Source organism: Scyliorhinus canicula, chromosome 9 (assembly GCF_902713615.1).
Source record: "Scyliorhinus canicula chromosome 9, sScyCan1.1, whole genome shotgun sequence".
In the NCBI taxonomy this organism is placed as follows: Eukaryota; Metazoa; Chordata; class Chondrichthyes; order Carcharhiniformes; family Scyliorhinidae; genus Scyliorhinus; species Scyliorhinus canicula.
This window is the reverse complement of record NC_052154.1, coordinates 35,217,820-35,233,835: the sequence shown is the minus strand read 5'-3', so window position 1 is coordinate 35,233,835 and position 16,016 is coordinate 35,217,820. Positions and strand designations below refer to the sequence as shown.

General features: G+C 40.1%; 1 protein-coding gene across 4 annotated transcripts in view; it reads left to right on the top strand.

Annotated features, from left to right (window-relative positions):
• The first annotated feature begins 2,864 nt into the window (after nucleotides 1-2,864).
• The window catches only part of zfpm1 (zinc finger protein, FOG family member 1), a 254,409-nt gene continuing 241,257 nt past the window's right edge, over nucleotides 2,865-16,016 (top strand). For 2 of the 4 annotated variants that reach the window (XM_038806509.1, XM_038806508.1), the window contains exon 1: nucleotides 2,956-3,326. In XM_038806509.1, coding sequence (XP_038662437.1) covers nucleotides 3,182-3,326 — 145 coding nt within the window. In that variant the 5' untranslated portion in view covers nucleotides 2,956-3,181. The other 2 variants (XM_038806513.1, XM_038806510.1) reach the window with 2 other exon arrangements.

The following is a 16,016-nucleotide window of genomic DNA, read 5'->3' as shown; positions in this document are numbered from 1 at the left end:
CAACATCCCTTCCTCCGGGGCCTCTGTATATCACCTGTCCACCTGCAGGATTTCCTCCACCAACCTTTCTGTCTCCAACTGCTCTGCCTTCTACGTGTGCCCGAATCGAAATAAACTCACCCTGACCACTGCTTTCGGAGCCTCCCAAACCGTACCTGCCGAAACCTCCCCCATATCATATACGCCTGAATGGCCTTCCTCACCCGCTAACACACCTCTTCCTCTGCTAACAGTCCCGCATCCAGCCTCCATTGCAGGCGCTGCCCCCCCTCCCCCCTTGCTCACTCGTAAATCCACCCAGTGCGGGGCATGGTCTGACACCACTAATGCTGAATATTCGACATCCACCACTGCCAACAACGCCTTATCCACCATGAAAAAAATCTATTCAGGCGTACATCTTGTGCACATGGAAGTAAACTGAAAATTCTTCGCCCTCGGCTTCCCAAATCTCCACAGATCCACCCCCCCCCCCCCCCCCCAATATGCTGCATGAACCCCCAAAGCTCCTTAGCTGTAGCCGACACACTCACTGACCTCGAGCTCGACCGGTCCAATCTCAGATCCAGAACCGTATTAAAGTCCTGCCCCCATAATCAGCCGATGAGAGTCCAGATCCGGAATCTCCCCCAGCACCCGCCTCAAATTCCATATTGTCCCAGATCGGGGAATAGATGTCAACTAACACCACCGGCATTCCCTCCAATTTTCTGCTTACAATAACGTACCTCCACCCCACCCCCCCCCCCCCCCCCCCCCCCCCCGAGTCTGCTACTATATTTCCCACCTCGAACGCCACCCGTTTATTGACCAAAATCATCACCTCTTTCGTTTTAAAATCCAACCCTAAATGAAACACTTGCCCTACCCATCCCTTCCTCAGTCTTATCTGGTTCCCCACCTTCAGGTCTGTCTCTTGTAGCATGGCCACATACGCCTTCAAATCGCTTCAGTGTGCGAACACGTGGGCCCTCTTGACTGTCCCATTTAATCCTTGCACATTCCACAAGTCATTTCAATTTATAACTGGCAATCACATTACTGAAAAATATCCAACAACACAGGTGCAAACAATTCTTCTTTGAATTCTAGGATAACATGCAAGTTGGTAGAAGCCCTGTTGCATTTAGATGTCGGCATTTGTATATGCCAAACATTATTTGTTGGTTGTGTAGTACCCCATTACCTACATGTTAATCTTCTACAGAACTGATCAATGAGTTATATATCATTGAATTAGTAGCATAGAATTCCTACAGCGCAGACTGAGGCCATTTGGCCCATTCAGTCTGTAACGAACGTCCAAAAGAGTACTCTACCTAGGCCCAATCCTCTACCCTATCCCCTAACCCCACACATAGGCACAAGTGCCATTGACCTCCCTTTGATGTCCCGAGTGTTGTTCAAGTGCAATTTCTAATAATTATTATTACTATAATATAGAAGTGCAATTTCTAATCATGGTTGTATAGCACATCTAATAGCGGACAGATCTCCCAGATCAGTGATTGCATTTTTTCTCTGATATAAACTCAGTGTACTACAGGGGTCACCAAAAATTGCTAAGCAGCTGCAATCGAGGCATGCATGAATCAGTGATTTTAGAAGTCAATGCCCATTCAGAAAATGTAGAGGTGCTTAGGCAGGCTTTGGCCCTGACATGTACAATCTTCTGTAATTTTTGCTGATGAACATCCAAGTCTACACTTACCTGCTCACATTGTTGTTTTCAATTCTTGCATTTCGTTGAAGTCTTAGCTGGATAGGCAGTGGACGGTTTAGCAGTGCACTGTGCTGGAATGCTGTGCAGCTTTTTAAGTGTTTACATTTTAAAGAGTCATATTTGACTCAAAGCATTAACTCTGTTTTCTCTCTATATACATACTGCCAGATCTGCTGAACATTTCAAGCAATTTGTTTTTATTTCCAGCATCCATAATACTTTGGTTTTATTTAACCGGTGAAACTCCAGCACGCAGTACCTTTCTGAACAACACATTTGCGGCACCCAATTGGTGCCTCACTTCTTCAGAGGGAGTATATAGATATGTCTCTTTTTTATAAAATATTTTTATTAATCTTATTCAGTTTGTAAAATAAAAACAGCAACAGTACAACAGTAAACAAGAACAAGTGAAATTACAAAACCACCCACCCAAAAAAAAAGAAACCCCCCCCCCCCCCCAGGGTTAACATATCCCTTCGCCCCAACCCGGTAAGTACAAGCCCCCACCCCTCCACCCCCAGTATCTAAGTGTGACCAACTCCTTAAAGTAGACATAAACATAAAGTCGCCATCTCCAGTAGAACCCTCCAATTGACCCCCTCACGGTGGGACAACGGTTAGTAGTGCCACCCGCACCAGACCCAGGTTCAATTCTGACCTCGGATGGCTGTCTGTATGGAGTTTGCACATTCTCCCATTTCTCCTTCAGTAAGGGGAACCAAAACTGTTCCCAGTGCTCCTAATGTGGTCTCACCAGTACCTTGTATAGTTGCTGCAAGACTTCTTCCTACTCTTATCCTCCAACCTCCTTAGAACAAGGGCCAACATTCTATTAGCCTTCCCGATTACCAGCTGCACCTGTGTGCTAGCTTTCTACGGTTCGTGCACAAGTACCCCCAAGTCCCTTCGTGTTGCCACTTTCTGCAGTCTTTCTTCAGTTAAATAATATCTAAGTGAAAACTTGTCCCACCTGTTTATTTTAAAAAAAGATATGTCTCAACAACGATTTGGCCATACTGCTGAGTGACCATCTCTCTCTCTGCATGTGTCTGTCCAGGTTGCTCTTTAATTCCACGAGGGGACACAGGTGGAGCGCGTGACGTCACCTGGCCTTTGTTTACCTTGCTGCGTCCTGACGCACAGCTCAATGCTGCCCGGTTGCCATGGCGGCGGCTAGCGGCATGACGTCAGACGGCGGAGTGGATACACTGTATCGGGTGAGTTGTTCTCTCTGGATACTAGCGCGGCGCTTGTGAATGGCTCGCTGCGCTGTGGCTGCTCCCGGGCTCTGCTCACTCAGTGCTCTCTCTCGTCCCAGTGCCATGCTGCGAGCGCAAACTACGACTGTCCACCCGTAAACCTCTCCCCCCCACCCTTCAAACACCCCCCAGCAACCCTCCCACCTCCACTCCACCTCCGCCCCCCACCCCCAAACCAAGGCAACCGGCAGCCACAATGTCCAGGAGGAAACAGAGTAACCCCCGCCAGATTAAACGTGAGTTTGCCGCTTTGCCTGCTCTTCTGCTCACTTCACAAACTCTGCTGCCGTCTGTCAACGCCGCGGCGTGTCTCCTCTCCGCTTCAAAACGACCGTTTGCAGGCAGGTGTTCTTCTTTCTGATCAGAAGTACAGGATCTATATTTCACAGGCGACCGCGTCAGCGAACCAGTGCAAGCTAAAAATAATCGGTCATCATTTACTTATCTGGTGATTTTGTATCGCAGGAGCGATCGCCAGTTCTCTACATTCTCGACTTTCCCTCTTTTTACATGGTTTGCTTTTGTTTTACTTTTTTTTTGTTAAAATAGAGCCCTTTTTCTGATGACGACTCTATTTTTCTGGTAAAGGAAACATTGAACAAAAGTAGAGCTTGTTTGACTGTAGACTGGGTGATGAGAAAACACGATAAGCCGGAGGCTTGATCTAGGTCCTGATACAGATTGCCAAGTGCGATAACAGTTCTTATCAGTTCATACCAGACTGGAGAGGTACCGAGTGGGACGGTTATAGAAATACAAAGAAATTTAAAAAAAATAAAAAAACCCCACAAAGTCTGCTGATATAATCGATGTCATCGTTAAGCTATTAATGCCGTTGATTTCTTTACACATAACAGTTAGTTCATTTATATTTGGAGAGGCGGAAAGACGCATACGTAGATGGTTTTCTTTTTCATCATTTCACCATCTGGAATTAGGCTGTAACTATTTTTCTCGCTTGTTAATTTCATTAGATTCTGTATAGGCTTCTTTCGATTTACAACGATGCTCTGTGGCAGCAAGGACTCAGGTAGCAGTTTTTAAAAAAAAAAGTTGTTTTGATCTAGTGATGAATTTAAATGTAGGATATTACATAACACAAGGAATTCATTGATCATTGTGTGAAAGATACATCGCCAGTTGCCCATAAAGCAGTAGAGCATACTTTATTTTTTTTCTCAACATGCTGGATGCATGCAGCAGGTCATTGAATAGGATGTCCAGTTGTACATCAGATGAGTGTTCATAATTTTAATAATTAATGTTCAGTGCAAAATTTTGAGTTGCCAAAATTTGTTTTGGTATCTGAGCAACATTCGCCCTAACACTGTTGTTATCAGTTTTTTTCCCCCCTTTTATACTCTATTCTAATGGTGATTGGAATAGATTCACAGGTGAAAGTTCCACAAATAAGACAAAACTGATGACCTGTTAGATTTCTGTTATTGATAATCCAGTGCATGGTCAATCTTCCACTTCACTTAAAGGTCATTCTGACTTAAAGGTTCGAGATTTGATAAATTGTGCTTAAAACGCAGGATCGTTTTAAACAGATGACAAAAGTGGATCATCTTATTTGAAAACGTTCAGCCGCTTAGAGTTTTTGGGGGGTAGACCACTGACATGCTGTATGGAAATGTATATTATGTCTTTTAAAATCAAAATTCTATTTGTTGGATGAAGTTGATCTTGAACTGGATTTGAACAGCTCGGGGATAATGTGTGTATAACTGAGAAAATCTGATGCGAAATCTATTTAGGGAAATATAGGTTTTGGTGGGAAGTAAAAGAAACTCAAATGGGATTTTTCGAGTTGATCTTGCTGACTCTTATTGACATCATTATATATTGATCTACAGTAAGAAGTTAATACAAAAAGAAAATTCTGATTATATAATTGCGCAGATAACAAAAAGTGAAAATAGACTACCTATTTGGAATATGAATTAGTTCTGATTGTATCATGTCTGTTAGTCACAGATTACTGCAACAGTTCCCTCTGTGCTGAGTACTTTTTTCAATACAGTAATTATAGTAAAATGTACAAACTGACGAAAATTGTGTTGATATTCTTGGCCTCTTTCGCATGCATTCTTGTATCCAGGTTGGCTTTGAGATGCAAAAGGCTGTATTTGAGATGTCCTCATACTAAGATGCTATATTTGTCTTTAATTGCGACGCTAATGCTAAATGCTGTCTGGTAAGCTCAATATTTTTTGATTAATGCATCGGTAATCGTTGTTTTTATGCAAACTTTCAGATTAATGACTTGCCATTCGGTATTGCAGTTGAAAGAAAAAGTTTGGCCTTAACTGTCCTTTTTGTGGAAATAATTTCACATTAATCTTTAAAAGTTGCTGCTGATCATTTGGAAACTTTTAATAAATATGAAAACAAACTTTATGTGGTGACTATAAGAATATCTAGTATCGGCTACATTGTGGAAGTAAAGAATGTAATGTTCTTGAGATCATACGTTCTTCAGAATGTTTACAGTGTGTCTTTTTAGTGTCTTTTCATTTGCAAGTGCTTTGTTCTTTTTGTCTTATTTCTTTCCTGTTGATTATCTAATGTTTGCAGTCTTAAGTCTCTCTTTGATTTCCCTCCATATTCGCCTTTTTCTTTTCACCTAATTGCTTTTTCTACCTGGTTTCTTACTTTTAAATAATTTTTCATTGCTTTTCCCACAGTTACTATTTGTTGCCCTGGTTCCTTTTTTGTCTCTTTTGCTTCCTGCATTCTTTTTTTTATTAATCATTCCAGTTTCCTTGTATTATATATATATATATATGTGTGTGTGTGTGTGTGTGTGTGTGTGTGTGTGTGTGTGTGTGTGTGTGTGTGTGTGTGTGTGTGTGTCTTTATATATTTCTCTCCCTTTCCCTCTCTGTGCATCTACCTCTCTCTGGTTCCACTTTTTTCTGCTGCTGCCATCATTGCTTTTCCATTTTTTTCTCTCTTTTCCTCTCCTTTTTATGAGCTGGATAACATTCTCCTGGTGTAGGCCTCTTGGGCAGGTTTGCTATATGATAATGCAGAAAGTTGAACTGGCCCCATTACTATGAAGCGATGGTTGCATTGATAAGCTTTGATAATGGTGCAGATAGCAAGTACTAAGCGACCAATGGTCGAGCCTTGTCTTCCATTAGCATTCCGCTCCAGTAATCTGCACAGCTCTGACAATCACTTCTCCATTTCCACTCCTCCACTAGATAAGAATGGAAATACTGACTTCATGGGAGCTGATTAGGGTGTCTGGATTTCTCGATAATACCTTGATAAATTATGTTTCCTTTTTTTTAAAGGGGGAGAGTTAGAACTTCACGTCTATTTTTCCCTCTCATGGTGTTTTATTAAAGGAGCTTCCAGTCTGGTTGTGTAAAAAAAAAGAACTGTGATAAAAAGCAAAGATAAGGGTTGGACTGTTTTGTGTAGGAGTGCATATCAATGTTATCTATCTCTTTTTTTCACTTTACTGAGCAGCCTGTTGTTTTTAGCCTTATCACACTCCACCAAAATGCCAGGGAAAAAAAACTGCCTGGATTATTCATTGCCTGATGATAACATTTTTTTGTAATCTCTTTTTTTACATAAAATTAAAAATTTTAAATTAGGCCTACGCAAATAAGGTGAATGTTCATGCAGTAAGATAGGGCATGATTGACTGCCTGCCTTCAGGGGAATGAGCATACCATCTTCTGATGCCTTTTTAAAAAAATATTAATTTTCGACTGAAAGTGCTAATTGAGTCAGAGCTAGAAAAAGAAAATGAAGGATATGGCAGCCTTCAGAATGACCATGATCTGGGCATTTACTCATCCATCCACATTTCTTCCTTGAGGACTGCATTCAGAGGAGGGAAAATAATTGCTGTCTGATCAAGCGGCACTACAGTTGTGGCTGGTCTGCCTTTGTTGAGTAGTATTACTTGGATCAAAAAGCAGTCTAAATACTTTTGCAGGTAGTGCGCTCAAATTTGTGATGCCGCCATTTGTACTTTCAGCTTCATGAGCTGACTGGTTCTTTTTCCCCATTTCAACTGGTTACTCAATCTGCATCTGCTGGCTGCTTCCCATAGAGTTAACCCTGGTACTAAAGGGAGACCTCCTTTGTATTTTTTCTCTTTGGAGATGGCTTAAAAAGCAAAGCATTCAATACAATGGAGTTGGTCTTCTCAGTTTTGCTGTCGTGTTTACTAAGGTGGGCAGACCAAAATTGGAGTTCCATCGTTGTGATTTTAAAATTGATTTGAAATTAACTGGTGAGATGTTATCTGGTTTTGACTATAGAATTAAAATGACTATGAATGGTATTTTGCTGAAAATTAAATCACTGTAATTGTGTAAATAGGAAATAGTGTAAATAGGAAAGAGGAAAATACTTCACAGAACCTCTCATGAACCTTTTTAGAGAGCTATTGCCATTAAATCATCATTGGTTAGTATCACATAGCAAAGCTTTCATTTAGTTTTTAGTTTATTATTTTACTGGTATCATCATTGACCCTTATTTTGAATAAAAATTAAGCCATTGGACCAGAAGTGTGTTGTAATCGGAGGGGGGGGGGGGAATAAAGTCACAAATATGGTGTCCATGATTTACATTAGCATGGGATGTTTGGTAGAGTTCATCATTTACATTCTTTAGCAACTATGAGGCACTATGAGACCTGACTGCTGCAGTCTGATTCTACACTAAAGAAATTGTGAATACTAAATGGAACAGTATCCACTATTATTTAGTGATAAAGTGTCATGTTATATTGGAAAACAATGCCTTGATTCTTTGTAGTACTGCTGCATATTAATTACCAAGGCAAATCAATTGGATAGTGCTGTAGGCTGCTGACCCACTTTTTTTGGTTTATATCTTGATGTAATGAACATTGGAACAGGAGTTGGTCACTTAGTTCCTTCAGTCTGTTCCACCATTCAATCAGATCAGGGGTGATATGTTCCTTAACTCCATTTACCCACCTTTGTTCCATATTCCTTCATACCTCAAATGAACAAAAATCTATCTAAGTTCAAGATTTTACCTGTGGAATGGAGATACTTCATTACAGAGAAGGAGACAACAGTATGTTGGCATGCTCTGATATTTGCATTAGTACACAGCATGCAATGGATTTGTTTACTTACCAGTATCTTGCCGAAGGAAAGAAAATAGCTATGTAAGAAATGAAAATGAAATTAAAATCGCTTATTGTCACAAGTAGGCTTCAAATGAAGTTACTATGAAAAGCCCCTAGTCGCCACATTCCGGCGCCTGTTCGGGGAGGCTGGTACGGGAATTGAACCTTGCTGCTGGCCTGCGTTGGTCTGCATTATAAGCCAGTGTTTTAGCCCAGTGTGCTAAACCAGTCCCAGGATTTCAAAGCAGGATTTCAAAATAAATTATTTGGTGGTGGTGGGGGTGTGCTACGTTTTAGGATCACGATAAGATATCTATTTGGGGATTGAATACTTTTCAAAAATTGGTGCTTAGTATGATGCACGTCTAGAGCAAGTATAGTACAGACAAGATATTGAATAGGATTCTCTGCATTGGCTACAGGGCCCTCAGTTCTGCACAAGTGAAATCTTTAATTTTGCCAGTCACCTTTGTTAGTTACCTTTGCATGAAGTTGCTAATTAGTTGGAAAGATGAATCATCCTCTGCGTACCTTCTAGGAGTTTGTGTGAGATTTCTTTCAATAAACATTATACTATACGTGTTGGCTGTTAATACCTAATTATTATGACTTAGCTGGCAGAGACAGTGAACCAATAAAAACTGGAAAATCCCTGCTTCAGTATATTGTCCATGCTGAATTAGTTGTTCTCAACCATTTAACTCAGCAACCCGGTTGCAATTGTGCATGAAAATTATGATGGGTATTGTTCCATTTAAATGACTATTCATACTTATTCATATTTTAGTATCGAACAAAACGGAAAATGTTCATAACGACAACAGTGAGTTTTCTTAGCATCATAATGGTTATTCAGTGCATGTGAATCATGAAATCCACCATGCATCCTATACTTATGACATACAGTGAGGACAGGGCAAGGCATAAGTGTGTTCAAGGCTGTAGTTCATGTGTGAGTAGTCACATGGATGAGATATTGGAGAATGGTCAGTGCCTAATAAAGTATACCAGAGCAGAAAACTGGTGTAAATCTGGACAAAAATGTGGCCAACTGCTAATACTGTATGTATCATGCACCATGACCACAGCAAACAATAGTGCTTTTCTTAAATTGCCAAGCCCTGAAGAGATGATTTTCCCCATTGTTTCTGGAAGGAACGTTAGAACAAAAATGTGAATGACTGCTCGTGATAGTTCTGGCCTCCATCATACTCTTGCTTCAGAGAGCTGAGCCTCTATTCACCTGAAGTAGCCAACAGTTATGCTCTCTCACTTATTAGTAATTTATGACATTCAAATAAGTGCATTTGCTGAATATGCAGCACTGAAATGTTTTTGTTGATGTTAAACATAATGTAGCCCTGTAATTGAGTCCAGGAGTTGCCTACATAAATTGACTTCCTATTTCTCCACACAGTGTAAACCAAACTGGAATTAAAAATACGGTGGTAGCATGAATTTTTGGTAATGAATTTCACAAAGCATAACATTCATTATAGCAGGTGTTTGTAAAATATTTTAAATCACAAACTGTTCCTGAATTATATGTCATGCTGTTGGATATTTTAAAAATGATTTTGCTGGCCAACTGGCCAGAAAGAAAATATTCCGCTCAAAAAGGATAAAATTGATTCAAGAAATAAACAAGCTATTCTGAAATGTTCTTATGTAAATTAAAATAAGGAATTAATAATTAGTACTATACTCCTATTGTTAGAACAGATAAACTCTTAATTTTTATTTCATATTCTTTGCATTCTATTAATAAAGTAGCTTTGAGGACTAGTTTTATGATACGCTTCCATTGCACGACAACTAACTCTCCCTTTCTGTTACTGTTGATTATTTGGCCCACTTCTCCTTGTACCTTGATAATTTGCATTCACCCTGTAATACCCCCTCCCCCGTCACACTTTCCCTCTCTCTGTCTTTTCATTTGCCACTATTCAGTGGATATCCCCCTACCTTTTCTTTCACTCCTTGTCATTTTTAATTTAATTTCTTGTTTGCTGCTTCTTTGCAACTCAATCGCTCCTTTCTTAAATATTCTTGTTTATGTAGAGCTTGTTTCTTATCCTATTCCTCTTATTGTCTTTTTTCATTCATTTTCCTCCCTCAACTAACTGATGGGAACTATATTATGCGTTCTGGGAGCCACATATTCTCAAGTGAAACAATCTATTGTAATCTATCACACTTTTATCTGTACTATCTGAGAACTGAAAATGGCCTGGCCTTGCAATGGCGCCATGCTTGTAAGCTGATAAAGTTACAGAGTTCACTGGTGATGAATGTTAAGTAACTACACCCTCATTAGATAGGATATGGACTTGGCAGAAGGACTAGGTATTTGAAACTAAGCTACTCTGCATCTTAATCACTGGCTTTTTTCAGGCTTCCTCTCAACAATAGTCCTCGAACACGTTGACTCATGCAGTCCGCAGAAAAAATGTTTATTTCAATCAAAATGTGTTGATTAATCACCCATATCAAATTGAAGATCTTTTACTATTTGCTATTTCATCAGTTTAAAAATAAACTGAATGGCTGGGTTGCTATAGATACATGATGGAAAGGTCAAACTGAGTTTACCTTATCGTGATGTGGACAGTTACTAATTAGAGATAGGTATTGGATTGGCAAAGTCTAACAGCAGTTCTACTCATTATCAATGATACACACCAATGTAATATTAAAATTATCTGAAGTCTCTGAAGGTACAAGTAAATTGAATGCACCTGGTGTTAGCTGTTAAGTGAGTCATTTGATGTATGTGATGTCTTAAGTTGAGAGCTCCAGAGATTGTCTTCAAATAGTTCATAACATGATGGCATATTTCACATTCAAAAGCTTATAAATCTTATTTAGTTCTTATTTTCCTAAATGCAAAGTTGAATTAATGCTGATTTGTTTTTGTAGTTCATCTGAGATTTTATCTTAATTTAAAATGGCATAAATTGGAATCATGCTTTTTTAAAAACTTCACAATTGTGTCCATTTGTAAACCATTATTGAAACAGTGGCAGATGCTGAATGCTCAATGTTTTTTTAAAGTCTTATTTATACAACCTTTTTTTACGCACCATCATTTTCTAAATAAACTGAACTGTTAGTTCATGGAAAATAAATAATTGCACACTTATTAGATTGCTCATTTTGTACAAATGAAAGGAACTACAATATGAAATTAAACACAGTTTTAAATACAATTTCTTTACAGATCTACAATATTTTAATATGTTTAGGAGCCTGCAAAATGTACAGCACTTCAACATTTTGCATTGTGTCCAGATAACACCAGAACTGAATAAATGAGCAATTATTGTCTGCATCTATCTGTCCATTCTAAGACTACAGGACGTCCCCATATTAATGTTTTTGCACAAGCCAGTAAGTTAATGGAAAAGTGATAACCATTGACTCCATTAAATTTAAGGGCTTCTACTTATGGAGGAATACAATAGGCTTAATTTACATCCATCGTTGTGAAAAATTCCAATTTTCAAAATGGTGATTAATCAAATGTATTGAAGTAAGTCTGCCTTGATTTTTGCATTTCATGTATTGACCTACACCCTGGTTTTAATCCTTGAAAAAATTAATGCTCTTAGAATTACATGGAAGAAATCTGGAGATTTTATTGCTGTTCCCCACACCTGTTCTGATATTGAGCACAGGTGTTTTTTTTTACCTAAACCTCTTCATCTGATATTGCAGGAAGAACTTCCTCTCCATTTTTCTCTCTTTTTGCTTTCTTTTTATCAGCCAAGAACACATCTGCTCAGCACCTACTCTTAAATCAGCTGCATTGAGCGAAAGCAAGCTCATTTGCTCATGGTGTATATCTAAAGTTAACACAGTATCAACGAGCATTAATTGACATTCTTGTAGGGATTTTTTTTAACATTTAAAAGGGAAGTTGCAAATGAGATCTGAAAAGCAGATTACGCAATCTTTAAATTGCTTTTTCGGACCCAAAAGTCCACTCCATCAATTGATTTGCCAATATAATGTTCCCAAAAATACTGTTTGGCCATAGGGCATAGTGCAATTCAGGAAGAGGGCAACAGTTGGATTTGGCAACAATCTGTCTTGGCAATGATACACACGTTTGACTATTTTTCCCTGATCCCTCCGACAGCTGTAGTAGCTGAAATAGTAGAACTGTAATCTCCTCTTGGTACTCTGCTATTACTCTTCTGAATATACCGTAGGTGCAGGTGGAAAAGCAGCATGAGGGTGGTTTCCCTACCCATAAGCAGTATTGAAATTCAGCTGTGTGCGGTTGAAATTCCATCTTCATGCTACATATTGGATCTTGATGCTAAAACAACTTTTTCTACCTAATTGTTTCAATCAGCATTGATCTGCTTATGTTTTAACAATCAGGCAATGATGCAGTGTCTGGGTCCATAAAGGGAATGAACATGTGAATTAAAATTAATTCCTTATTCCACATGCCATTTTTCCATCCAAGTATAATTTTGCCTTTTAAAAGAAATGCACGAGAAACTGATGTTCTGACTTGCTTAACAAATTGAAAATTTTCTTTCTGCTGAGGGCCTTCTTAGTTGGTGTCTTACCAAATGGCTTCATTGAAACTGAATATTCTTTGTGTAATGAATTGAACTATGCCCTATGGCCAAACAGTATTTTTGGGAACATTATATTGGCAAATCAATTGATGGAATGGACTTTTGGTTCCTAAAAAAGCAATTTAAAGATTGCGTAATCTGCTTTTCCGATCTCATTTGCTACTTCACTGTTAAGAATTATGCATGTGGTGATATGCCTGTGAATGATATTGCATACACTCAGCAATGTGATCTCCCACCAGCAGGTGGCATCAAATATCAGTCACCTGACATCTGGCTAACATCAGAAGGTTGTAAAGTGTGCACCAGGAAAGCCGCACATGAGGGTAGTTCCAGGACTGTCTATGTAACTCAATCAGCAACTTAGTCGGTATATCATTCTGCTTGTTACCATACCACGTGTACATCAATGACTCATCATTCTAGTTAAGTCACCAGCAGTTCTGTATTAATCATTGCAAAGACAAGGCTACAGAACACAACATGGTACCAGAGTTGTTGAAGATTTGAAGGTAACAGCAGAAAAGGCAAAGTTAAATTGGCCGAAGAATGAAAAAAAGGGGAAGATTCTTCCACTGATCCGGTGATCTGAGACCATTGGCGACTCAACGCAACAAATATAATTGAAGTTCATGTTGGGAGGTTTAAAGGCACCACATCAGCTTCAAGTCACAGGTAAAGTAGATGAAAATTGACGCATTTTCAAACAACTCTGGTACCATGTTTAACTCTATCTCAGTCCTTGGCCTGCAGGCACAGCCTGACGAAAGGCAAAATTGCGTTGCTGCTCACAGTGGTGGGTCTACAAGCAATTGAAATATATAATACATTTGATTTTGATAGTGAAGAGGAGAGCAAGAGATACGATGAGGTCATCAAATACTTGGATCGGCATTGCTCTCCAAAAAAAATGCATTTGAAAGATATATTTTTCGCACACATACCCAGAGACCAGGCGAATCTTCCAACAGTTTTGTAACTGACCTGTGGCTGAAGGCCCAGTCCTGCAATTTCAGTGACCTAAAATCATCGATGATAAGAGACCAAATCATATTTGGCATATCGAATGATAAGCTCCGTGAAAGGTTAAGGGAGGAAGACCTGAAATTGGAAAACACAATTAAGATTTGTAATGCGAGTGAGGTATCTGCACAGCAAGACAGTCCACCCACTCTGAAACATTTTGATGCCAACATGGAAGAGGATGTCAGCGCCATCAGCACTGTGACGCAGGTCAATTAGGAACGTATTCTCAGCGTGGGTGGCCATTTTAAGCGGCCAACAGGAGCCACCATCTTGTGCCAGAAATGCGGCAACCGACATGGCCCCCGGCAATGTCCAGCCTTTGGAAAAGTATGTTCCAGGTGTAATCATTTTGCGAAATAATGTTTTTCGCGTCCTACAGTGGACTAAATCCGATCAGTCAACGCGGTTGATGAGATGCCTCCGGATGAACTTCATTGATCTCATTTCAACCATGGGCAGGAGAGTCCGACCCCAAAAAAAATAAGATGCAATTTCAAAAAATCACAACATGAGTAAGAACAAACTTGATGCCATCGAAACCAGATGGAAGACTAAGTGTTGATAAACGACCATGAGAACACTGCGACCTCGACATGGGAACGAGGGCCAAACCTCCTCAGTCGGTGCGCTTTGCACAGGCTAAACGCACAGCTGAACGTTGATGATCGACACGGGACTGCAGATACACTATGGTAGGAAAATGATTGAGACGCCGGGTGAAGGTGAGCGTGCACAACACAAACGTATATGTTACCATTTTTCATTGTGGACATGAAAACCGAGTTCATCATAGGAGCGGATGCATGCAAGTCCCTGAACCTAGTTGAGCAGCTGTACGTTCCAGAAAGCGAGTGGCCACCCAAACTCTACAAATCTCAACGAGATATGATCGTGCAGTCATTCGATGAGCAACAAGCAGAAGTTCAAGGGAGGAAGACAAATCAGATAAAGAGATGAAAGAGCCAAAGGGTATTCCACACTTCTGGTTAACAGTATTCAAGAAGGTGTATATATACTAATTGGCATGATACCGGATAAGAATGATGTGAATGTTAAGCCATGGAGTTTTTAAGTTCAAGCCTAATGAGTATTTTACAAATTAGGTAATTCTGAAAGTATATCAACTGGAATCGTGGCCCGACGAGCTTGAATCTTCTTTCTTTGATGAATCAGAAATCACGGGATGCACAGGCTGCCACATCGACTGGAAGAAAGGAAAAAATGTTGCATTGAAAACCATTAAAATGAAGCCAGAAAAATTGGATTGGGGTAGTCTCAAAACAGTTATAAAAACTGTACCAAATGACACATTCTTCAATTTCTTCAGTCCTCCTGAAATTCCACAGCATGGAATGTTAAATATATGTTCTGCAGCAAAATGTGCTGCTGACTTTGAAATTGGTCGCCTCCAGTGCGAACACACAATTCCGTATGCACTGTTGTATTTTGCAGGAGAAATCTTTGCAGATGACACAGACTCCGAAGATGAGTGCATTGATGAATCCTATGAAGACTATGCAGACAATGAAGTAAGCAAAGCACAGTGAAATAACCATCTCGGCTTCCGAAGTCAGATCGGCCTTCCTGAAAGTGAACCCTTGGAAGGTGACGGGCCCGGATGGGATCCCTGGTCGTGCACTCAGAGCCTGCACGGACCAGCTGGCAGAGGTGTTTGCGGACATCTTTAACCTGTCCCTACTCCACACCGAGGTCCCCACCTGCTTCAAGAAGAGCACCATCATACCAGTGCCAAAGAAGAACCAGGCAACGTGTCTCAATGTCTACCGTCCGGTGGCCCTGACTTCAGTCGTAATTAAGTGCTTCAAGAGGTTGATCATGAAGTGCATCACCTCCATACTCCCAGAATGCCTTGATACACTGCAATTTGCATACCGTCACAACCGGTCCACAGCAGACGCCATTTTTTTTGCCCTACACTCATTCCTAGAGCATCTCGACAACAAGGACTCCTACATCAGACTTATTTATTTATTTATTTTAAAAATAAATTTAGATTATCCAGTTAAGGGGCAATTTAGCGCGGCCAATCTGCCTACTCTGCACATTTTTGGGTTGTGGGGGCGAAATCCACGCAGACACAGGGAGAATGTGCAAACTCCACACAGACAGTGACCCAGAGCCGGGATCGAACCTGGGACCTCAACGCCGTGGGGCAGCTGTACTAACCACTAGGCCACCGTGCTGCCCAGACTCTTATTTATTGACTAAAGCTCCGCCTTCAACACCATAATCCCAGCCAAGCTCCTATCAGAGCT